Genomic DNA, 25,012 nt, shown 5'->3' on the forward strand with positions numbered 1-25,012 from the left:
CATTTTACTTGGATCCACAATCAACAGCCATGGAAGCAGCAGTCAAGAAATCAAAAGATGCATTGCATTGGGTAAAACTGCTGCAAAGGACCTCTTCAAAGTGCTGAAGAGCAAAGATGTCACCCTGAAGTCTAAGGTGCGCCTGACCCAAGCCATGGTATTTTCAATCGCATCACGTGCATGTGAAAGCTGGACAATGAATAAGGAAGACCAAAGTAGAGTTGACGTCTTTGAATCGTGGTGTTGGCGAAGAATATTGAATATACCATGGACTGCCAAAAGAACAAACAAATCTGTCTTGGAAGAAGTGCGGCCAGAATGCTTCTTAGAGGCAAGGATGGCGAGACTGCATCTTACATGCTTTGGACCTGTTGTCAGGAGGGATCAGTCCCTGGAGAAGGACATCATGCTTGGCAGAGTACAGGGTCAGCGAAAAGAGGATGACCCTCAACGAGGTGGACTGACACAGTGGCTGCAACAATGCGCTCAAGGATAACAACGATTGTAAGGATGGCGCAGGACCAGGCAGTGTTTCTTGACGGCACCTAACAACAACAACAAACTGTCAGAAAATAAATTTGTTTGTTAAAGCCATTCTCTTGTGATATTTTTGTTACAGCAGCACTAGATAACTACGAGAGTAAATATAAGTAGGAAACACAGGGTGAACAAAAAAAAAAAACAATTTAAGACTTCATTGAAGTGGAAACCACACACACACACAAATACTTCAATCCGGCATAACAAATAAGAGTTGAATCTTCAGGCAGAAGCTGACCATGAGTTTAATAAACACTGCAAAGAGCATAAAATTTTTACACAGTAATTACAATAATTAAAGATCATATTTCATAAGTATTTAACATGGATCTCCATGGTCTTTTTAACTATATAGACGCACAGGTTATATGTAAGATTACAATATAAAATAATCTTAAAAAATTTAGATAAATATTTAGAGTACCTATCTGTTATGCTCCTGTTATCATACAATCAAATGCTTTAAATCTTTTTTTTTTGTAATTTTTATTGTGCTTTAAGTGAACGTTTACAAATCAAGTCAGTCTCTCACACAAAAACCCATATACACCTTGCTACGAACTCTCAATTACTCTCCCCCTAATGACTCAGCCTGCTCTCTCCCTCCACTCTCTCTTTTTGTGTCCATTTCGCCAGCTTCTAACCCCCTCCACCCTCTCATTTCCCCTCCAGGCAGGAGATGCCAACATTGTCTCAAGTGTCCACCTGATCCAAGAAGCTCACTCCTCACCAGCATCCCTCTCCAACCCATTGTCCAGTCGAATCCACGTCTGAAGAGTTGGCTTCGGGAATGGTTCCTGTCCTGGGCCAACGGAAGGTCCAGAGGCCATGACCACTGGGGTCCTTCTAGTCTCAGTCAGACCATCAAGTCTGGTCTTATGAGAATTTGGGGTCTGCATCCCACCTCTCTCCTACTCCCTCAGGGGTTCTCTGTTGTGTTCCCTGTCAAGGCAGTCATTGGTTGTAGCTGGGCACCATCTAGTTCCTCTGGTCTCAAGATGATGTAGTTTCTGGTTCATGGGGCCCTTTCTGTCTCTTGGGCTCATAACTACATTGTGTCCCTGGTGTTCTTCACTCTCCTTTGATCCAGGTGGGTTGAGACTCCTTGATGCATCTTAGATGGCCGCTTACTAGCATTTAAGACCCCAGACACCACTCTTTAAAATGGGATGCAGAATGTTTTCTTAATAGATTTTATTATGCCAATCGACTTAGATGTCCCCTGAAACCATGGTCCCCAGACCCCTGCACCTGGTACGCTGGCCTTCGAAGCATTCAGTTTATTCAGGAAACTTCTTTGCTTTTGGTTTAGTCCAGTTGTGCTGACCTCCCCTGTATTGTGTGGTCTCCTTCCCTTCACCTAAACTAGTTCTTATCTACTATCTAATTAGTGATTAGTGTTTATCCCTCCCCCTTCTCGTAACCACAAAATAATGTTTTCTTCTCAGTTTAAACTATTTCTCAAGTTCTTATAATAGTGGTCTTTATACAATATTTGTCCTTTTGCAACCAACTCATTTCACTAAGCAGAATGCCTTCCAGGTTCCTCCATGTTATGAAATGTTTCACAGATTCCTCACTGTTCTTTATGGATGCACAGTATTCCATTTTGTGAATATACCATAATTTATTTATCCATTCATCTGTTGATGGGCACCTTGACTGCTTCCATCTTTTTGCTATCATAAACAGTGCTGCAATGAATATGGGTACGCATATATCTGTGTGGAGGCTCTTATTTCTCTAGGATATATTTCAAGGAGTGGGATTGTGGATCGTATGGTAGTTTTATTTCTAGCTTTTTAAGGAAGCGCAAAATCAATTTCAAAAGTGCTTGTACCATTTGACATTCCCACCAGCAGTGTATAAGAGTTCCAATCTCTCCACAGCCTCTCCAACATTTATTATTTTGTGTTTTTTGGATTAATGCCAGCCTTGCTGCAGTGAGATGAAATCTCATTGTAGTTTTGATCTGCATTTCTCTAATGGCTAATGATCGTGAACATTTCCTCATATATCTGTTAGCTACCTGAATGTCTTCTTTAGTGAAATGTCTATTCATATCTTTTGCCGATTTTTTAATTGGGTTGTCTTTTTGTAGTTGAGTTTTTGCAGTATCATGTCGATTTTAGAGATCAGGCGCTGATCAGAAATGTCATAGCTAAAAACTTTTTCCCAGTCTATAGGTCTTTTTACTCTTTTGGTGAAGTCTTTGGATGAGCATAGGTGTTTGATTTTTAGGAGCTCCCAGTTATCTAGTTTTTCTACTAAATTCTTAATAATGTTTTGTATACTCTTTATGCCATGTATTAGGGCTCCTAATGTTGTCCCTATTTTTTCTTCCATGATCTTTATCGTTTTAGATTTTATATTTAGGTCTTTGATCCATTTTGAGTTAGTTTTTGTGCATGGACAGAGGTATGGGTCTTGTTTCATTTTTTTTGCAGACAGAAATTCAGTTATGCCAGCACCATTTGTTAAAAAGGCTGTCATTTAACTGTTTTGGGGCCTTTGTCATATCAACTGCTCATATGTGGATGGATTCATGTCTGGATTCTCAATTCTGTTCCACTGGTCCATGTATCTGTTGTTGTACCAGTACCAGGCTGTTTTGACTACTGTGGCAGTATAATAGGCTCTAAAATCAGGTAAAGTAAGGCCTCCCACTTTGTTCTTCTTTTTCAGTAATGCCTTATTTATCTGGGACCTCTTTCTCATCCATATGAAGTTGGTGATTTGTTTCTCCATCTCATTAAAAAATGTCACTGGGATTTGCATCGGAATTGCATTAAATGTATAAATTGCTTTTGGTAGAACAGACATTTTTATAATGTTAAGTCTTCCTATCTATGAGCAAGGTATGCTTTTCCACTTATGTAAGTTTCTTTTGGTTTCTTGTAGAAGTGTACCGTAGTTTTCTTTGTATAAGTCTTTTACATCTTTGGTAAAATTTATTCCTAAGTATTTTATCTTCTTGGGGGCTACTGTAAATGGCATTGATTTGGTGATTTCATATTCGATGTTCTTTTTGTTGGTGTAGAGGAGTCCAACCGATTTTTGTATGTTTATCTTGTATCCTGATACTCTGCTGAACTCTTCTATCAGTTTCAGTAGTTTTGAGGATTCCTTAGGGTTTTCTGTGTATAAGATCATGTCATCTGCAAATAGAGATATGTTTACTTCTTCCTTCCAATCTGGATGCCCTTTATTTCTTTATCTAGCCTAATTGCTCCGGCTAGGACCTCCAACACAATATTGAATAAGAGCGGTGATAAAGGGCATCCTTGTCTGGTTCGCGATCTCAAAGGGAATGCTTTCAGACTCTCCATTTAGGGTGATGTTGGCTTTGTATAAATGCCCTTTATTATGTTGTGGGATTTTCCTCCTATTCCTATTTTGCTGAGAGTTTATCAAGAATGTGTTGAACTTTGTCAAATGCCTCTTCTGCATCAATTGATAAAGTCATGTGATTCTTGTCTTTTATTTATGTAGTAGATTACATTAATTGGTTTTCCAATGTTGAACCATCCCTGCATAGCTGGTATGAATACCACTTGGTCATGGTGAATTATTTTTTTGATATGTTGTTGATTCCTATTGCCTAGAATTTTGTTGAGGATTTTTGCATCTACGTTCATGAGGGATAGAGGTCTATAATTTTCTTTTCATGTGGTGTCTTTACCTGGTTTTGGTGTCAGGGATATGGTGGCTTCATAAAATGAGTTTAGTAGTATTCCCTTCTTTTCTATGCTCTGAAATACCTTTAGTAGTAGCGGTGTTAACTCTTCTCTGAAAGTTTGGTAGAACTCTGCAGTGACGCCTTCCGGACCAGGGCTTTTTTTTGTTGGGAGTTTTTTGATTACCTTTTCAATCTCTTCTTTTCTTATGGGTCTATTTAGTTGTTCTACCTCTGTGTTAGTTTGTGTTAGTTTGTGTGTGTGTGTGTGTGTTTCTACCTCTGTGTTAGTTTAGGTAGGTAGTGTGTTTCTAGGAATTCACCCATTTCTTCTAGGTTTTCAAATTTTTTAGAGTACAATTTCTCGTAGTAATCTGACAAGATTCCTTTAATTTCAGTTGGGTCTGTTGTAATATCAGCCATCTCATTTCTTATTTGGGTTATTTGCTTCCTCTCCTGTTCTTCTTTTGTCAGTTTGGCCAATGGTTTACCAATTTTGTTGAGTTTTTAAAAAAAACAGCTTTTGGTCTTGTTAATTCTTTCAATTGTTTTTCTGTTTTCTATTTCATTTAGTTCAACTCTAATTTTTATTATTTGTTTTCTTCTGGCACCTATGGGTTTCTTGTGTTGCTCTCTTTCTATTTGCTCAAGTAGCAGGGATAATTCTTTGATTTTGGCCCTTTCTTTTTTTTTGGATGTGCGCATATATTGATAGAAATTGGCCTTTGAGCACTGCTTTTGCTGTGTCCCAGAGGTTCTGATAGGAAGTGTTTTCGTTCTCATTGGATTCTGTGAATTTCTTTATTCCATCCCTAATGTCTTCTACAATCCAGTCTTTTTCGAGCAGGGTATTCTTCAGTTCCAAGTGTTTGATTTCTTTTCCCTGCTTTTCCTGTTATTGATTTCCACTTTTATGGCCTTATGGTCAGAGAAGATGCTTTGTAATTATTTCAATGTTTTGGATTCTCCTAAGGCTTGCTTTATGACCTACTATGTGGTCTATTCTAGAGAATGTTCCATGTGCACTAGAAAAGAAAGTACACTTGGTTGCTGCTGGATGGAGTGTTCTATATACATCTACGAGGTCAAGTTGGTTGATTGTGGCATTTAGATCTTCCGTGTCTTTATTGAGATTCTTTCTGGATGTCCTGTCCTTCACTGCAAGTGGTGTGTTGAAGTCTCCTACTATTATTGTGGAGCTGTCTATCTCACTTTTCAATGCTGATAGAGTTTATGTATCTTGCAGCCCTGTCATTGGGTGCATAAATATTTAATACGGTTATATCTTCTTGGTGTATTGTCCCTTGAACCATGATACAGTGTCCTTCCTTATCCTTTCTGACGGATTCAACTTTAAAGTCTATTTTGTCAGAAATTAATATTGCCACTCCTGTTCTTTTTTGATTGTTGTTTGCCTGATATATTTTTTTCAACCCTTTGAGTGTTAGTTTGTTTGTGTCTCTAAGTCTAAGGTCTGTCTCTTGTAGGCAGCATATAGACAGATCTTGTTTTTTAATCCATTCTGTCACTCTCTGTCTCTTTATTGGTGCATTTAGTCCATTTACATTCAGGGTAATTATGGGTAGGGATGCTATCATTTTGATGTCCTTTTCTGTGTGTTGACAGTTTCTTTTTCCCACTTAAGTTTCTGTGCCGAGTAGGTTTTCTTTATATATTGTCCTTTCCTCATATTTGTTGTTGTTGATTTTGTTTCTGCTGAAGTCTGTATTTTTCACTTGCATTTTATTGTGATGAGTAGGATAGTTTGTCTCCTTTGTGGTTACCTTGTTATTTACTCCTTTTTTTCTAAATTTAAAACTTTTATTTCTTTTTTTCTTTGTATCTTCCACTCCATATGGAAGGTGTATGATTACATTTCTTATTCACTCTTTATTATTTTAATGTGGTCTTCTTTTATATAATAACATCGCTGTTACCCTCTTTTGAGTTTTTTTTTTTTTTTAAATAATCTTTTTTTGTTGTTAATGATCTTGCTTTGTTTTTTTGGATTTCCCTGTCTGGGTTGACTTCTGGTTGCTCTGCCCAGTATTCTAGTCTTGGGTTGATACCTGATATTATTGATTTTCTAACCAAAGAACTCCCTTTAGTATTTCCTGTAGTTTTGGTTTGTTTTTTACGAATTCCCTCAACTTGTGTTTATCTGGGAATGTCTTAATTTCACCTTCATATTTAAGAGACAGTTTTGATGGATATATGATTCTTGGCAGGCAATTTTTTTCTTTCAATTTTTTAAATATGTCATCACATTGCCTTCTTACCTGCATGGTTTCTGCCAGGTAGTCCGAGCTTATTCTTATTGGCTCTCCTTTGTAGGTGACTTTTCATTTGTCCCTCGCTGCTCTTATAATTCTCTCTTTATCTTTGGTTTTGGCAGGTTTGATTATAATATGACTTGGTGACTTTCTTTTCAGATCTACCTTATGTGGAGTTTGATGAGCATCTTGGATAGGTATCTTCTCATCTTTCACAATATCAGGGAAGTTTTCTGCCAACAAATCTTCAAAAATTCTGTCTGCATCTTCTGTCATCCCTTTCTGTTCTGGTACTCCAATCACTCATAGGTTATTTCTCTTGATAGAGTCCCACATGATTATTAAGGTTTCTTCATTTTTTTTTAATTCTTTGATCTGATTTTTCTTCAAATATGTTAGTGCCAAGTGATTTATCTTCGAGTTCAGAAATTCTAGCTTCTACTTGCTCAATTCTGCTCCTCTGATCTTGTATTGAGTTGTCTACTTCTGTAATTTTATTGTTAATCTTCCGAATTTCTGATTGCTGCCTGTCTATGGATTTTTCCAGCTTTTTAAACTTTTCATTATGTTCCTGGATAATCTTTCTAAATTCTTCAATTGCTTTATCTGTACGTTCCTTGGCTTGTTCTGCATATTGCCTCATTTCCTTCCTCATGTCTTGAAGGGTTCTATGTATTAAACTTTTGTATTCTGGCTCTGGTAATTCCAGGAATGCACTTTCATCTAGAAGATCCCTGGATTCTTTGTTTTGAGAGCCTGTTGAGGTGATCATGGTCGGTTTCTTTATGTGACTTGATATTTACTGTTGTCTCCAAGCCATCTATAAGTTATTGTATTAGTTTATGCTTGCTTACTGTGTCATAGCTGCTTGCTTTGTTTTGTTTTGGTATACCCTTATGGGTTGCTTGAGTGAGCTAGCTTATTTTCGCCTTTGGAGCTCTGATGTCCCATCCCCAGCTGGCTAGAGCTGTTATCAGGTGTATCAGTCTAGGAGTCCATTCAGTTTTCTTGTATGAATTCAGCTCAGGTTTCTAGGTAGGTGATCATCAAGTGTGTGGTACAGGCTCTATCCTACAGTCTTAGAGGGGCAGGGGTGATTGGCGTATATACCAGTACCTGACTGCAGCAGGGGGTCACACTCTGAACAAGGCAGGGGGCTGAGAACCAACCCCCAAGTGTCTATGAGGAAAACGCACCTCTGTTCCCTAGAGCGTGCTGGTGGATGGGTTCTGCAGAGGGACCATGGGCACCCAAAGTTTCTGGCTGTAAGGACTGGGAGGTACCAGTTATCTTTGGACCCCTGTTGTGGGTGGTTGGGTGACCTGAGTGGAGCTACCAGTCCTTAGGTCCCTGATGTGGGTAGGTGAGGACCTTGTTTAATAGGCAAAGCAATGTCAAATGTCAAACACCCACCTCTCTACGGCACAGCTGAAACGGTTGGAGTTTGCCAACATGGGACTATTCTCCTGAAATAGGCCCACACAGGTCCATGCAGAAGGGAAAGGTGCTCAAGGTCCATGACGGTTTATGCCTGGACAGGAGCCGCTTCTGCCCTGAGCTCCCCCAGTTAATGGAGCTAGCAAATTATCTTATCGCCCCAGTTGCAAATTTTTTTCTTCCCCAAGGCCGGGAAGATGGCTCTAGGTGCTCAACAGGGCCTATCTCAGGCCCAGGGATTCGGCCGCTGAAGCCGGCTTGGGGGTGGCGGGGGGCCGCGCAGTAAAATATACAGAAGTACTTAGCTTTTGCCGAGAGTGCCAATCTCCTCAGGTTCTGGAGGTGTGAGTAGGCTGTGTGGCTGGCTGCTTCTCCCTGAGGAAACTGCGGCCAAATGCTAGTATCAGCCCGCTGCCGCCGCCGCTCCAGAAATGGTGCCTGACGGCTCCCCGTGATTCAGGTTCGGTAACTTCTCTCTAGTTCTGAACGGTCTCTTCTTCCCCCTGCCCCTCAGTTTGTTGTCTAAGCTTGCCTTTGATGCTCGGGGCTCCCAGCTTGTCAGAAATATACTCACTTCACTTGTTTTTTTGGGTCTTTGTTGTAAAGTGGGCTCGCCAGAAGCATCTGTCTATTCTGCCATATTGGCTCCGCCTCCAAATGCTTTAAATCTTATTTTAAATTTTGTCATTTAAATGAGTTCCTACTTTACTGAGAAAAAGACAGTCTGAGCTAAACTTCTGATTTCTTTATCATATTTTCCCATCAGATGACATACGAAGGATGTTCATGGTTCTCCATGATGGGTTTTGTAATGACTGTCAAGCTATATTATATCCAGAAGTTCTGGTAAAACTTACTTTGATCATTCTCCATCCCCCAAAAGCTAACCTAGAACTTAAAAACATTTTTTTCATATTTTAACCCAATCCTCGACAAATACCGCAATCCTTGACAAATATCTGAGAGTCTTTGCATTAAAATATTTTAAAATTGAATCTCTGTCTACAAAACTGATTATTCAAAACATATTTTGAACTACTAGATTTGCAAACAAGCTGGAAATGCTTGCATATTAAACTGTATCCAGCAATCTACTTAGGTAGGTCAGATTGGCAGCAGTTTTATTGAGTCAAGAGACAACACATTACAAATGCATAGACAGATGGACTCTATGTGGAGCTCCTTGGTTTGGTGTTTCCTGAATGCAAAATTGTCACACAAAATAATCTTTCCAAAATTCATGTTAACTTTACTGATCACCAGCACTTCACCTGAGGACATCCTGTTCGGGAAATGGAATTCATTAACAGCTTTCAGATGCTAACTATGAAAATTCTAGTTTGTGTGATGAGATTTCCTGGACAGGATGTATAAATCTCCAGATGTCTTCAGGTTTTATGAAATAACACTACTACGCCACCCTTTAAAATAGTTCATGATCTTTTTAAACACTTAAGACTATACTAGCATTTCCTGGGTAACTCTCTTCAGTACTTCTGATCACATTCATAAACTACTTAGCTGTTGACCATTCCCAACCATTCAGAAATGGGAGTCTTGACCCAGCTTTCAGGTCCCTTATTGTAAAAGCAGTGGTACCCCGTAACATACCAAGTAAGAAACTGTACACCCCAACATCACAGAATTTATATAAACTACAAACCCGAAGGTTACAAATAAGTCATTGTAATGGGAAAAGTTAGAATTTTAAATAACTGTACTATCCTGGAAGTAAAAGAAAGGCCTGGTGATCTGCTTCCATAAACATTACAACCAAGAAAACCCTATGGGGCAGTTCTACTCTACAACATATGGGGTCACCGTGAGTCGGAATCAACTCAACAGCAATGGGTTTGGGTTTTTTTTCCATTTGTTTTTGTATTCAGGAATACTCCATTCATCTGAGAGTCTGATAACTTGCCAAGTTAATCTTCCAAATTGTAGCTGAATAAAAGACAGAAGTCTTTTTGTGAAACAAGCGACACAAGGCTTCATTAGCAAATTTATGCCCTTCACTCCACAGACAGAACTCAAAATCCAAACTTACTTTATGCAACATTCTTATTTAGCTTGAGTATGGATGTTGTAGCCATTTAAACCAAATAGATCATTTGGTTTCTCAACCCACAAAAAAAACATTTTTTTAAATAGTAAATTAGGAGGGGATGGGGTGTGTGTTTGTGTGGCAATTGGTGATTACCTAGTAACAAACAAAAAGGCAAGAGATAAACTAAAATGTAGGTATGTAACTGTTGGATATTATACTACATCATGAATGTTCATAACAACTGGCCTAAGTCACCATGAAATGTTAATTTATGTTCAGTGTCTTCTATTTGAGAAGAGATGCACACAAAAGGTATTTTAGAAAATGCTCCATACCATAAATAATGACTGGGCACTTTCCAACATCCGAAAACACTTGGTTATTTGGAAAATTCACTTATGTAGAATACCCGTCACCAATAATGCTAGATTAAAAAATTATTAAAAGTAATAGTACAAAAGAAATATAACTTACATTAGGGCAGTGCTTCTCGAACTTTTTGCTCTTGGGACCTCTTTACACTCATAAAAATCACTGAGGACCTCAAAGAGCTTTGTTTATGTCAGTTATATCTATCAATATTTACTGTATTAGAAATTAAAACTAAAAAAATTAAAATACATATTAATTTGTTTAAAAACAACAATAAGCCCGTTTCTTGTTAACATAAAAAACCAAAACCCACTGCCGTCGAGTCGATTCCAATTCATAGTGACCCTATAGGACACAGTAGAACTGCCCCATATGTTAATGTAATTAAATTTACAAAAAATAATTGTATTTTCCCAAACAATAAATTAGTGAGATTTGGTGCGTATCTTTACTGTCCGACATTAGAAGACAGCTAGATTCTCATATCTAATTAATTTGTTGTAATATCACTTCTCAAGTATCATATAGTCTCTGGAAAACTCTACTGTACACAGATGAGAGAATAAGAGTGAATAAGGCTAATAACATCTTAGCATCATTATGAAGGTAGTTTAGATCTCACAGATCCCTAAAAGGGTGTGGAGAACCACACTTAGAGGGCTGCTGCAATAGAGATAAGTAATTAGAACTAAGAATGAATGTTGCTGTTGTGTGCCACTGAGTTAATTATGACTTATGGTGACCCTACGACAGAGTAGAACTGCCCCATAGGGTTTCTTAGGCTATAATCTTCATGGGAACAGATCACCAGGTGGCCTTGAACTGCCAGACTTTCGGTTAGCAGCTGAGTCCTTCACCATTGCACCACCAGGGCTCCAAGAATGAATAAGTACAGCATTTTAAGAGATCGTAGGAGAAGAAGATATCTAGATATGCTCTGTTCAGTACAGGCAGTCCCCAGGTTACAAACGAAATGCATTCCTAAGGGTGTCCTTAAGCTGCAACTGTAGGTAAGTCAACACAGGCACATAAGGTTTTTGTTTAGCCTAACTTTGGAAACCCTGGTGGTGTAGTAGTTAAGTGTCCTACAGGACACGGTGGAACTGCCCCATAGAGTTTCCAAGGCGCGCCTGGCAGATTCGAACTGCCGACCCTTTGGTTAGCAGCCGTAGCACTTAACCACTACGCCACCAGGGTTTCCTTTTGTTTTTCACTGGGTTTGGAAACCCTGGTGGTGTAGCGGTTAAGTGCTATGGCTGCTAAATAAAAGGTTGGCAGTTTGAGTCCACTAGGTGCTCCTTGGAAAGTCTATGGGGCAGTGCTACTCTGTCCTATAGGGTCACTCACTACGAGTCGGAATCAACCCAAAGGCAACGGGTTTGGTTTTTTTGTTTTTAGTGCAAGAAGGAGCCCTGGTGTTGCTGTGGTTAAGAGCTTGGCTGCGAACCAAAAGGTCAGCAGTTTGAATCTACCAGCCGCTCCCTGGAGACCCTATGCGGCAGTTCTACTCTGTCCTATAGGGTTGCTCTAAGTCGGAATTGACTCGACTTCAATGACTTTGGCTTTTTAGTGCAAGAAAAGGCTTGAAACCTTTGCAATGATTTAAAGCTGCACATGCAGCAAGTGAATGTGATTGTGAGGAAGAATCTGTTTCCAGTGGGGCTAGTTCACTCATTCCAAAGTGAGGGCAAGTATGAGTTGACCTTCAGTCAGACATTCGGAACCCGGGGACTTCCTATATTGTCGTTTGTCACATGCAAGCTATTTAGCACTTGAACTGAGGCTAGTCCAACTTGAGATGCACTGTAAGTGTAAAACACACAGGCTCCAGAGACTCAGAATGATAAAGAGGTAAAATATGTCACTAAGCGTCTATACTGATTAAATGTTGAAATGATAAGTTTCTGGATATGTTGAGTTAAATAAAATACATTATTAAAATTAATTTTACCTTTCTTTTTATTCTTTTTAATGTGGCCTTAGAAATTTTTTTTTTGAAAATTTTGAATTATGTATGTGGTTCACATCATATTTCAATTGGACAGCACTGATCTAAACATACGTACTTGAACTAGCTCCAATCCAACATATAACCGTAGGAAGGAGGACAGAATATTATTCCGAACCATAACTGCCTGCACCATTTTGGAAGAAAGAGTATGTTGGAAAGGTAGCAAATTTAAAAATGGTATAAAATACTCCATATACAATGCATAAAAGAATAAAAATCTGAGTTTTATGTGTTGGTAATTTCTGATATGTATAAAGCAACAATGGCAATCTGTATACTTCTGGCCACACCTCATTGAAATTTGCTTTTCAATTCCAAGGATGAATGTTTTGACAATAGATCGAACGCTCCTAATACAAAGTGTGTATCCTGGAAACCCTGGTGACGTAGTGGTTAAGTGCTACGGCTGCTAACCAAGGGGGCAGTTCGAATCCGCCAGGCGCTCCTTGGAAACTCTATGGGGCAGTTCTACCCTGTCCTCTAGGGTCGCTATGAGTCGGAATGGACTCGACGGCACTGGGTTTGGTTTGGTTTTAGTATCCTTCAATCTTAATGAATTCAGGGACTACCTACGATGCATGGAAAAATTACTCTTTCAAAGAGTGGCTTCCTTAGATATGAGCAAGAATTATGTCAAAAGGTTTGGGAACAAATATGCATTTACGTGTTTTAAGTTAAAATTAAAAAAAAAAAAAAACAGCTAATATACCCCACTCTGCAATAAATTGGCTGGCCTTTGTCCCAGGTTCCTGGGAGGTAACCTCTAAGTTCTCAGAATTTCCTGAGTTACAGGAATGTTTTTATTCTGCATGGTGGGCCCCTTGGATCACATCTGCTAGTTTATGCGAAGGTGGCTAATGGTGAGCACCTGACAGTTTATGCCAATGAGATGGCTGGGGGTGGGGCCAGCCATATCAGTATTCTAGGGTGGGAGCTGGCTATGCCAGAAAGGTCAACCATGTGATTAGAAGATTGGGGTTTTGAGTCACTATATCAGCCTAATCTCCAGGGAGGAAAGGAGGCTGGAGATCAAATGCAACCAGTGGGCAATGGACCAGTGGGCAATGATTCAAGCAATCATGCCTACATAATGAAACCCCACAAAAAAAAAAAACTCTGGACACACCAAAACCTTGGGTGAGTTTCCCTGGTTGGCAAACACTCTTGCGGTGTTGTCACATTTTGATTTCAGAAAGGCAATGGGTCCCAGGGAACAACAGAAACTTTGTGTTTGGAACCATTCCCAGACCTCAACCTATGTGCCTCTCTCTGACTGGTTCTGATTTGTATCCTCTGGCTATAATAAAACTGTAATAGTAAGTACAGCAGTTTCCTGAGTTCTGTGAGTTCTTCTAGTGAATTACTGAATCTGAGTGTGATATGGGAACCCCCAAATTTGTAGCCAGCTGGTCAGAAGTGAGGGTGGCTCTGGGGACCCCCAAAAGTATAGCTGTAAGGCAGTCTTGTGGAAGACTGTGCACTCAGATTGTGCAGTTTGCCAAACTCAATGCACCCACTTAACCAACTTTTTATAATAAACTGACCTTCATCAGGGCAACCTCAGATGAGACGCTTCAAGTTATTAGAATCTACAAAAGAGGCTATTGTAGGCCCTGTTACTGAGTAAAGATATTTTGTTTTTCTTTCTTGTATGTTCTTTACAGTTCTCTATTTAGGATGCTGGGTTATAAAATCAGAAGTGCTAACTGTGTTCCACATTCTTCTAATAAGAAGTGAAAAGGTAGATACTTCCAAGGTGTGAACTTTCCTCCCAAACTAAATAGCACCAGCCCAAGGGGAATTGCTCTCTTTAAGTGATATAACCCACATCTTTCAAGGAAGACTAGGAAATAAGGTTGTCAAACTTAAAGCAAAATTTATCACCAAAAAGTCACAATGCAATTGATTCTACAGGTTACCTGAAATTAATCCTACTGAATATAAAAGAAATGTTAGTCCCAAGGCTCAGAAATTTCAGTATTCATTTATAATTAGGAAGGCAAGATGGCATGGTAGGTTCTATTTATTTTACACCATAGGAAAAGACAAAGTTGCATCAACCCTTATATGGTGAAATATTAATTTAAAAATGTATAATTGATGTAGTCATAATTCCTCAACAAATTAAGTACCTTGTTCTTTAATAAAAACTGGATCAAAACAAAGTTAATTTGAAATATACCTTTCTTTAACCACTAGACTCAAATTCAAACTTTAAGTTGCTGTCAAGCACTTTATCTTTAAATCTCATTAATTCTAACTTTCATTACCTCAATTCTGCTCCTGTAACTTTCTATTGAGTTGTCTAATTCTGAAATTTTATTATTAATCTGGGTCTCTATGGATTCATCACGTCTTAGGTTCCTCTATTGCTTTGTCTGTGTGTTCTTTGGCTTGTTCTGCGTTTTGTCTGATCTCCTTCCTGATCTCTTGAAGAGCTCTGTATATTAATCTTTTGAATTCTACCTCTAGTAATTCCAAGAAGTCATTTTCCTCTGGAAGGTTTCTTGGTTCTTTGTTTTGGTAGCTTGCTGAAGCCATCATGGTCTGCCTCTTTATGTGATTTGATATTGACTGTGGGTGGGTTGTCTTTGAGCCATCAACAAGTTATTATATTTATTTTATGTTTGCTTACCGTGTCCTAGCTTCTTGTTTCATTTTCTTTTGATATGCCCAAATACACTAGTTGTGTGAGCTACTTTGATTATTGGCATCTTTGAAGCTCTCACATCCTTTCACCAGGTGGTTAGAGCTGTTACTAGGCATGTTAGTTTACTTTTCTTGTGTGGATTCAGCTCAGATGTCCAGGTCGTCAGTCACCGAGTGTGTGGTACAGGCTCTCACCTACAGTCCTAGACGGGCAGGGGTGACCGAAGTAGGCGCAGGTATCTGGCTGCAGCAGGAGGTCACCTGTTGAGCAAGGCAGGGCGCTGACAGCTGCCCGAGCATCTGGGTAGAAGGTGTGTCCCTGTTCCCTAGAGTGTGTACGTGGGTGGGCTTTGCAGCCAGACTATGGGTACCCAAAGCTGTTGGCTATAAGGACTGGGAGGCACCGTTTATTCTTGTACACCTGTGGCAGGTGGTTTGGTGAAATGGGTGGACCCACCAGTCCTCAGACCCCTGATGTGGGTAGGTGAGGACTCTGCTTAATGGGCAGGGCGGTGTCAAATGTCACGAATCTGCCACTACCCCTTATAGATGATACAGTTGAAAATAGGCTTCAGGTATTTTTTATATAGCCTGTTACACTATGCTAACGAGGGCCTATGCAGCTGAATGGTCTATGCAGGGGTGAAAGGTATTCAAAGTCCGTGGACCCCTTATGCCTGTGCCTAGGCAAAGGGCTGTACCTGCTCTGAGTTCCCGGCTTAGGGGAGCTGGTAGATTATTTTTTGCTGTTTGTTAATGTGTTCCCTCTCCAAGGCCAGAACGGCTTAGGGTGCCAGATAGGTCCTTCTTCCAGCCCAGAGGGCGCAGCAATCGCTGAAGCTGGACTGGGACCCGGAGCACAACTGGGAGAGGGCAGGTAAATGGAAGGGAGGTACTTCCCAAAGGGCGTTTTTTTTTTTTTTTTTTTTTTTGATCCATGGAGTAGGTTAGATGCTTGTACTTACCTTTCGCCGACCAAGTGCCACTTCTTGCTGGTTCTGGAGGCTTGAGCAGACTCACTACTGCTCGGTCTCTCCCGATGTGGAACAGTGTTCTCAGCGCCACTGCCTGCCTCACCCCGCATGCGCCAGCAGATCCAGTCTGCAGGCTGCCGGTGCCAGCCAGGTCAGTTCTGGCAACTCCTCGCTGCTTCTGAACCATCTCTCCCTCCCCCTGCCACTGAGTCCGATTCCTTAACTTTGTCTTTGATGTTCAGGGCTCCTAGATTGTCATATATAATTGATCCACTTGTTTTTTCGGGTTTTTGTTGTAAGAGGGACCATAGGAAGTATCTGACTACTCCACCATCTTGGCCCCACCTCTAGTCTCAAACTTCAGATTGCCTTTTCAATTCAGCTAAATTAGTAAAATTTCAATAATTTCTGTTTCTAAAAGGTATGTTCACTAATTGCATTCATTCAAAAAAATTTTTTGGCTGCTTACTAAAAGCAAGGCACTGCATCAAATGTCACACAGATTCTCCCCAAATTACAAATACCAACTTAAGAACAACTAACTATTCACATAAGTAAGGCTCAGCAGTATAATATTTTACAACATGAGAGGCAGCCTATATTAGTAGAATCAACTATAATATTAAGGGGGAAAAAGGAGAAAAAGTAGGGAAATAAAAGCTTCTCAGAGTTTTCTCAGTTCCACCCATTTCCTCACTCATTTTCTGTTGATCTTTCTCTGCTCCCTCTTCCTCAACTGTAACTAAAAATAAGCAATTTCCAAACACTATACAAAAAGCTGCTACTCTGGCAATACTAGCTGTACCCTTTTTTGAAGCTAGTTCTTTTTCGCTTCAAAAAGAATTCATACAAATCAAGACATACATCAGCCCTGAAGAGTTCAGAGACTGCGTGGCATCCCTTAATTCAATGAGGGTGTGTGGAACAGGGAAGTCCATGGATTGATAAAAGGCCAACACCTAGAGGGCCTGAGGCTCAATTCAGAAGGCTATGAAGAAAAGCATCAAAGCCACAGGACAGGCATGGAAAGGGCTGGGTGGCTTCCAAACAGCTTTTCAGCTATACATGCTGGTTTGTAACTAATAAGAACAGTGTCATCCAATATTTACTGAGTGCTTACTTTGTACAAGACTCTTTTCTAAATGCCTTATGTATATTAATTAACTTACTCCTCATTCCTACCTATGAAGTAGGTTCTATCATTATTTTCCCTATTTTATAGAAAGGGAGCTACAAATAGTAGAGCAGTATCTGATTCGACACTTTTGGAAGTTCCCTGGTTCACAATTTATACTGACCGTTTTTCTTCAATTGTTGAATATAGTTAAATTATTTGTGTCCCAATATCCTGAATTAATTCTGAATGGGCAAATAAGCAGGCAACAACATTATGACTTTGCAGTTAAAAAAAAAGTTGAGAAACAGACTTTTGGAACACAATCCACTCAAAATTAAGAGACATCTTGGACATGTATTTACATAGCCATAAGCTTCCCTTTTTATGTCTTAAGACTGTCAGATCATTTTTAATCAGAATGTTTTATTTTACATAGAATTTAATAGTATGTTCATACCATAATATTAAAACTGAAATGATATATCCTAGAGGACGTATTTCTCTCCCATAACAGCACAACAAAAGCTGAACAAATTTGTCAGTAGACCACATCTTCTTTTCTAAAATAGAAATATTGCTATAGGTGCAGTTCTTTGCACTATCACACATGGCCCATATACCTATGACCACAGATATAGTGTGTGTTGAACAGGGAAATTAGTATGAGTTTTTGAGTCAATCTCTGGCCCTTACTAGCCATTTTACCCTTCAGCATGGTACACACAGCCCTCCTTGACTCTCAGATTCCTTTTCTGTGAACTGGGAACAGCTGTTTTGATTGCATTAGCTGACTAAATAAGAAAATACTTGGAAAATGCTTAGCACAGAGTAGGTATTCTAGAAATAGTAGCTATTTCTTATTAAATACATACATCTCTGATGTATTTGTGAAAATATCTGTGGTTTAGTAAATTGTTTAGAACACCTTTACCACCGTTGCCTTCATTCTCTCCCATCTCACCACTTGTTTAGAATGTAACGGGCATGTGTAAGATTGTTCCAAACACTTGCGGGGCAGGGTTTATGTAAATTTATCACACACACAAACACACACACACACACTTTCACTTGGAAGGCTGAGTGTAGGACTGCTTTTTTATGTAAATATTTTTCTGAGAGACCTTGTCTGGAAACCTTAGAATCCTTTTTCTTTGTAAATCTTCCTTTTCCTTCATTTCTGTTACCTAGATTGTCCACGTTGTGTGGATTCTTCCATCCCTTAAGCTTTATTCCATGGTCACCACCCTAGCGAATTCACTAGGCACCCTAATGAACCACCTCAGGCACGGCTACAAAGCTCCTTTCTTCACTCTTCTTCCTCCCTCCTCTACACTGCCACTGATTGCATTATGTCCTTCCTCTATTTAAGAAACTCTAATAGCTTCCCACCAACTACAGAATGAAGTTCAAACTTCTCTGCCTAGTGATCTGGCTTCATACCCCAGGCAATCTTATCTCCCACGAGTTCTCAGCATGCTTCCATTGGGCTAGCCTTATTACTCCCTAATTTTTCCCTTTAAGCCTTGCTCATGTTGTTTTCCCCACTGGATTATTTTTCCCACTTTCGTTTGCCCATCCAAATCCTACCACCCTTCAATGGCCGGCCAGCTTAAATAATTACCTTTACTTCAAGGCCTTTCTTCACTGTTCTGTACACATTAATCTCCTTTCACTAATCTCCTATAGTGCAAACTGTTTCTATGGCTCATTGTGGCTTTTACATGCTGCTCTGCTTTGTTATGTTTTCATGTGTTTGCCATGCCTACCCTGAGGCTGGGACCTTCATCTTTTTTTTAAACCTTGTCTTTATATTTTCTGGAGTGTCTAGCAGAAAGCTAAGCATAACAGATGTTCAATAACTTGTAATTTCATTTTGGTATAGAAACTCCATCAATCCCACTTACACACACCTGACACAATGTCTACAAACCTTCTCCTTCCTGTTACTGACTTCAGATCAAATTCTCATGCTTTCCCTAAAGCTATTTCCCTCACCTTCCACCATCTTGACAAATTTTCTTGCCTTTATTGTGGGCAAACTTCCCTTTAAAACTCTAAACTAATTTCTTTCATTACTCTTCACGTGCTTGACCTAAGTAAAATCTAGCTCTTTATTGAACCTGCTCCATTCCTTGCTACCAAATTCCATGGAGAACCTCCCTTTTCCTGTTCACCGATTTAAATGCTGAAGTAGACAAACTCACCCTCACTTGCCACTGTTATCTCTGCCCTTCTCCAGACGGTTTTCTCCTTCCTCTTCACCACTTTCTTTTCTAACTGCTGTATTACATCAACAATTAATTTATAATATTCTCCTCCACTCCAATTGTTGAACCTCTGTAAATTCAATATTCACATCATTAGCCCTTTATACACATATACAATTTCAAATTCTTTATTTTCCTCACCTCTGTTGACTTGCGTCTCCTCTCCACAGCAGCAAGGCCAAACCTCAAACACAGACAGTTTTCCAAGGGCTCTATCTTGACCTCTTGGACATCTCTAACTCAAACCACTTTAACTGTCATTCCTTTCAATTCCCCACCACACCTGCTTTCTGCCATCCATACCTTTCACCAGTCCATTTCAAATGCTGCTGCATAAACTAATTACACTTGGGTGAGTACAGTTAAAAATATAGATTCCTGGGCCTTACCCACAGAGCTTCTAATTCAGTAAACAGAGCTTCATCCCAGAATTTCCGATTTAACTGGCCCACCTCAGGGACTGAACACTGGTATCTTTATAAGTCCCCCTGGTGATTCTAATGTGAATTAGAAGTTGAAAACTGTTGTCCTAGTGTAAGGTCTGAGAATCAGGACTTTAACATACTACCAAGGCAACTGGGGTTCAGTCAGGTTTAAGACCACTGTTAGGCACTTCCTGGCTAGAATGGACTTCTGTCATACTTACGTGGCCTTAGGATCAATCGCTTGGGGCTGCCCTTTCTAGTATCCTCCCCTCCACTCCCGCATATTTCTTTAAATATCCAGGATATATTCCAAACTCTTCAACCTTATTTAGGGTCAGCATAATATGTCTCCTATTTATTTTATTGAGCTCTCCCGCTAAATTGTTTTTGTTGTTGTTGGGTGTTGTCTAGTCGGCTCTGACTCATACTGACCCCATGCACAACAGAACAAAACACTGCCCAGTCCTACACCATCCTCAAAATTGTTGCTATGCTTAAGCCCATTGTTGTAGCCATGTGTCAATCCATCTCATTGAGGGTCTTCCTCTTTTTAGGTGATCCTCTACTTTATTAAGCATGATGTCCTTCTGCAGGGATTGGTCCTTCCTGATAACATGTTCAAAGTACATGAGATGAAGTCTCACTATCCTTGATTCTACGGAACATTCTGGCTGTTTTAACACTCTCATAAAATGTGATACAATGCTTTTTGGAAAAAGCCAGTATTTTAAGGCCACTTAAATTGAGTCATAAACTCAATCAAGAAAGGCAGAGCTATTAACTTGGGTGAAAAAAGTATCACTAAAATGGCTCAAAGAAGAAGGTTATTGCTGGCAATCAGGTTCCTAAGCAAGCCCCTAGGGGCTCTATTTAATCAGCAGGGAGGCTGAAAAACAGCAGGTCACAAGCTGTCTTTCTCTGCCCCCTACACTAAAGACTTCCCCAACCACTGGTGAACCTAAGTTAGTACCCTGTCTCTTCTGGCCTTCTTACCCTTTGGAAGGACCATGCACATATTTTGACTTAGGCTTTTTACTGCTAGAAACCAAAACCAAACCATTGCTGTCAGGCCAATTCCAGCTCATAACAACCATTCCAGATCTGGAAATCTTTCTCTGACAAACACATACTCTTATCATCGGTAAGTCCCTCCTCTTCCCCTTGCTCTTTTAACTCTTGCCACAAAACCTTAGAAGTCCCTTTCCTTCCTGTCACAAGTCAAAATACAAAGAATTGGTGCTAATGACAAACCTGTCAATTCAAAGAGCTGTAAATTCTGAAGTTACACTATCATTGAAAAAAACAGTCCTAGCAACCCTGGAACACCTTGTCAGGCACCAGAAAACTGCTCTCAGAATCTCAAGTTTTTCTATTTATTTTCATCCTCTTCTAAATCTAACCTGTATCTTTGCAAGGTTTAAAAAAAAATATTTTTGAACTCTACTATTTTATTTGACTAGTTCATAATCCTTTACTGACAATTCCAAAATGCTGTAAAGTCTTCAAAAGTGAAAGGTTTTTTGTAACCCATCTTGTCGTAAAACATGACCTGAGCAGAATTCTTTGACAATAGAACTGACATAAGGCTACTTATAATTAGACTTTATCCTATTAGCCTGACCACACCTATGTTTCACTGCAGAATTATTAACATGCTTGACTATGGGAAACTGGCTCAGATGGCACCGTGGGTATTGTATAATGCATGGTATATATACCACCTTCTTTCTAAAATCTGAAAAACTCTGGATTTCAAAGCCCCAAGAGTATCAGATAATAAATAGATTGTAGACCTCTATCCACAACTCTAAGTTTGCATTCCAAACCTTCAATTTCTCAGTTACAATGAGATAAATAGGTTTTTCGGGTGCTGGCTTGAGGACCTACCGCCCATTCATAAAACTGTTTCTATGAGTATAAACATTCATTGTTGTAAATACTTGACATAGAAAACAACTGTTGCAACACTACCTATTTGTGAGTTAAGAACTTCCTAAATAAGCTCTGAAAACAGGGTATAAGCAGTAGGAACTGGGTCTCCAAGCAGTTGGGTGACAAATTTCCTCAAAGCATTTCCCAAGGTGATCCTTAACCCCAGCTCCAATTTACCAATCAACTGTAGCTATATTTTTTAATGTGTGCCATTTTATTACTGTCCACAATTTGCTGCATTGATTTAACTTAACGAGCTTGTTCTAACAATTTCCAGTTATCACAGTCCTTCGACATTTTTTAAAAAGCCTTGTGAATCAGAACATTATCCCTAATACTGATATTTTTTTATAAGAGTGAGCTATTTTAGTAAGTTCTTAGTCACTTTTTTTTTTTTAGTCACTTATGGGAGGTTTTAAGAAGTGAATTGCAAGTAGAAATAAAGAAAATGTACAGTGTTCACTAAACTTTTACTGTCTTTTCACAGAGAGATGCATGATGTGTCATGATCTTCATATATATCAAAGCAAACTTTCAAAAAGTATTTAAATATTACACCACATAAAAATCTCAAAATCAGAATTTTGTATTGCAAAGTAACCAGTCACAACCGCCAGTAAAAATAGAGATGGGGACGGGGGCGGGGGGGGGGGCTGTCCCATTACATCATCCGGGGAAATGTAGTTTGAAGCCTGAGAGCGCTCTCCAAATAACCCTTCCGAAAATCCAGCTTGAAAAATCATCCCTGTCAACCTTAGATAACTTGAGTTTAAATAAAAGGGTAAAAAAGCCTTCCCCCAGAAGTCACATGTCTGTACCATACGAAAAATAAAACCATCACCGATGCATCTACCTCCCACTTCCCTGACAGCAACGGAAAGGTCTCAATTAAGTGGAAACTCGCCGCAGAGCCTGTTCAGTCGGAAGGGGGAAGGGAAAGCAGGCGGGCATCTCCGAGGAAAAACCACTCCCGCCTGGCTGACACCTTATCCTCGTGCAGCAAATAATGCCAACTCCAAGATGCAGGTCATTTCCTTATAGGAAGTGGGGGCCAAAAAAATAGAAATCAACCAAAAGCATCCGGCGGACCCCTCACCCCTTATTTCCCAAGGCTAGAAGGTGCTGCTCCCGAAGTGTTCGAGGCTGCCCGACGAGGCACTACTCTTTTATTTCGGCCCCAGAAAGGGCAGCTCAAATGCATCTCCCCGGGCGGCCCTGGGGTTCCCGAAGGAGACGCAGGCTCCCGACGCCCCTCGCCCTCTCCGCCGACGCCCGCCGTCGGGGCGCCCCGCGGCCCCCACCCTGCACCTACCGCAGTCGCGCCGGCGCCCGCCGACACGATGGGCGGCAGCTTCTCGCGCTCTGGCTCCTTCCCTTTCTTCTCCTCGGGTGCGGCCGCCGTCACCGCCGGCGGCGCGGCGGGCGAGGGCACCCGATCCGCCTCACTCATGTCGGGCCGGACGGCGGGAGCGCGAGGCGGCGGCGGCGGCGGCGGCGGCGGCCAGGCTGCTGCTGGGGCTGGCGCTGCTGCCGCCACGGCCGCGAGAGGGCTCTGGCCGCCGCTTCTAACCGCCGCCGCCGCTCCGCCCCCGCGCCCGCGCCCGCGCCCGCGCCCGCGCCCGCGCCCGCGCCCGCGCCCGCGCCCGCGCCCGCGCCCGCGGCCCTGCGCGCACACGGCTCCGGCGCGCCCGCCCCACCCCCCGCCGCCCACGCTCGCGCTGGCGACCGCGGCTCCCGACGGCTGCCGACTGTCTCCCGAGCCCGGTCCCGGCTACTGGCTCCCCGGTTGGGGGCTCCGGCTGCAGCGTCCTGCCCCGCGGACCTGGAGAGAGGGCGCCGCGGCCGACCTGGGCCGCCATGTTGTTTGCCGACTGTTGTCCGAGAGCGAGGAGGGGATCCGCGGCGGGGCCGCAGTGGAGGGTCTGGACTCAGACGGACTACGCGGGGCCTGGGAAGGGTCGGGCGGGGTTAGAGAGCGCCGGGGGCGCGGGGGGTGTCCGTAGGGCAGGGCCGGCGCGGCAGTTTCGCCTTCTCGGGCGGCCCTGAACTGGGGCGCTTAGACCGCTGGGCGAGCGTCCTGGGCCCTGGGCTGGCTGCCCTTTCTCGCCAGTGCTCACAGGACCGTCCTGCCTTGGAGCCGCTGCTCGCCCCGCTCTGTCTGCCCCACGGAGTGGCGGCCGCGAGCCTGTGCATCCTTGGGAGACATCCTTTCTTAGTCGACCGACCCTTTCTGATGCGCCTATATCCTCCACCTACAAAGGAAAAACAGGGTGGGACCTTGTGGGCCCCCTCTTCCCCTCCCAGGATCAGAGGGCCAAGCCGCACTTTCCATTCCGTTTCCTCTCTTCGTCCTTTTGATTGCCAAATCCTCCTCTTCCTTCCAGTCCCACGCGCCTGCCTCTCGCTCTCCCCCTGGATCCCATTGCTGCCTTCTTTCCCTTCCTTTTTTCCTTCTAGAAATTACACATGGACATAACCAAACTGTACTGCATAGTCCTTCATATTACATCGTTATAAAATATGAGTAAGAACTTAAAAACTGAAGAGGGAAGCTTTTAATCATCATCTTCAACACCCTCACCAACCACCATCACCAAGGCACATAGACAATTCCCTTTCCGTTCTTATCGCCTCCTCCTCTTTCTTAGTGTGCTAGAGCGGCGAGACACCTGCTGATCTAAAAGCAGGAGGAGAATAGGAATGCGCTGTATCGCCGATGTGGAATTTCTCGGCTTTCAGGTTGTGGCTTCGTTATTTTGTTCGAGGTTGAGTGAATTTTCAGATAGCTCAAGGAGACCCAGACTCAAATGTAGGAACCCAAAACGTCTCCGAAATAAACCCAAAGATGATTTTTGGATTATCTTTTTTTTTTTTTTTTACCTAATTCAGAGCAGTGTATTCCTGGTCATGAGCGTAACTAAGTACTAGTTAACAGTGCATCTTGATGAAGTTGCGTGTTTTTCAAGCGAGAATTTGTAACAAGCAAATCTGAAGTAAGCAATGTAATGAATACAATAATTAGTATTCAAGGTTGCCTTCTAAATTGTAAATTTGACTTTAATTTATAGAAAGCCTTTCTAGTTTTAATATAGTTGCTGTCACCACCTATTTAAATGTTAATTAAAAAAAGGTATGAAGTAAGTGCTGTATCGTCAGCAATAAAGTATTTCAGTGCTAATTAGCCTGGAAGGGAAAGATGTATATAGACATTACTTTGAAACATCATTCCCTCTATATTTTTCTTGAATTCCTTTTTAGGATTTTCTTCTTAAACCTCTGGGATCCTCATCCC

The 25,012-nt window shown here is 41.3% G+C and overlaps 1 protein-coding gene across 4 annotated transcripts in view; it reads right to left on the reverse strand.

Moving 5' to 3' along the window:
• Positions 1 to 23,170, reverse strand: part of HECTD2 (HECT domain E3 ubiquitin protein ligase 2) — a 106,722-nt gene extending 83,552 nt beyond the window's left edge. For all 4 annotated transcript variants that reach the window (XR_002785466.2, XM_010589113.2, XM_064269575.1 and 1 more), the window contains exon 1: positions 23,033 to 23,170. Coding sequence is in view for 3 of the 4 variants with exons in the window: in XM_010589113.2 (XP_010587415.1) it covers positions 23,033 to 23,170 (138 nt within the window). In the remaining variant the exon portion in view is untranslated. The remainder of the gene's footprint in view (positions 1 to 23,032) is intronic.
• Between the last annotated feature and the right edge of the window lie 1,842 nt (positions 23,171 to 25,012).

Source organism: Loxodonta africana, chromosome 16 (genome assembly GCF_030014295.1).
Source record: "Loxodonta africana isolate mLoxAfr1 chromosome 16, mLoxAfr1.hap2, whole genome shotgun sequence".
NCBI classification, from domain to species: Eukaryota; Metazoa; Chordata; class Mammalia; order Proboscidea; family Elephantidae; genus Loxodonta; species Loxodonta africana.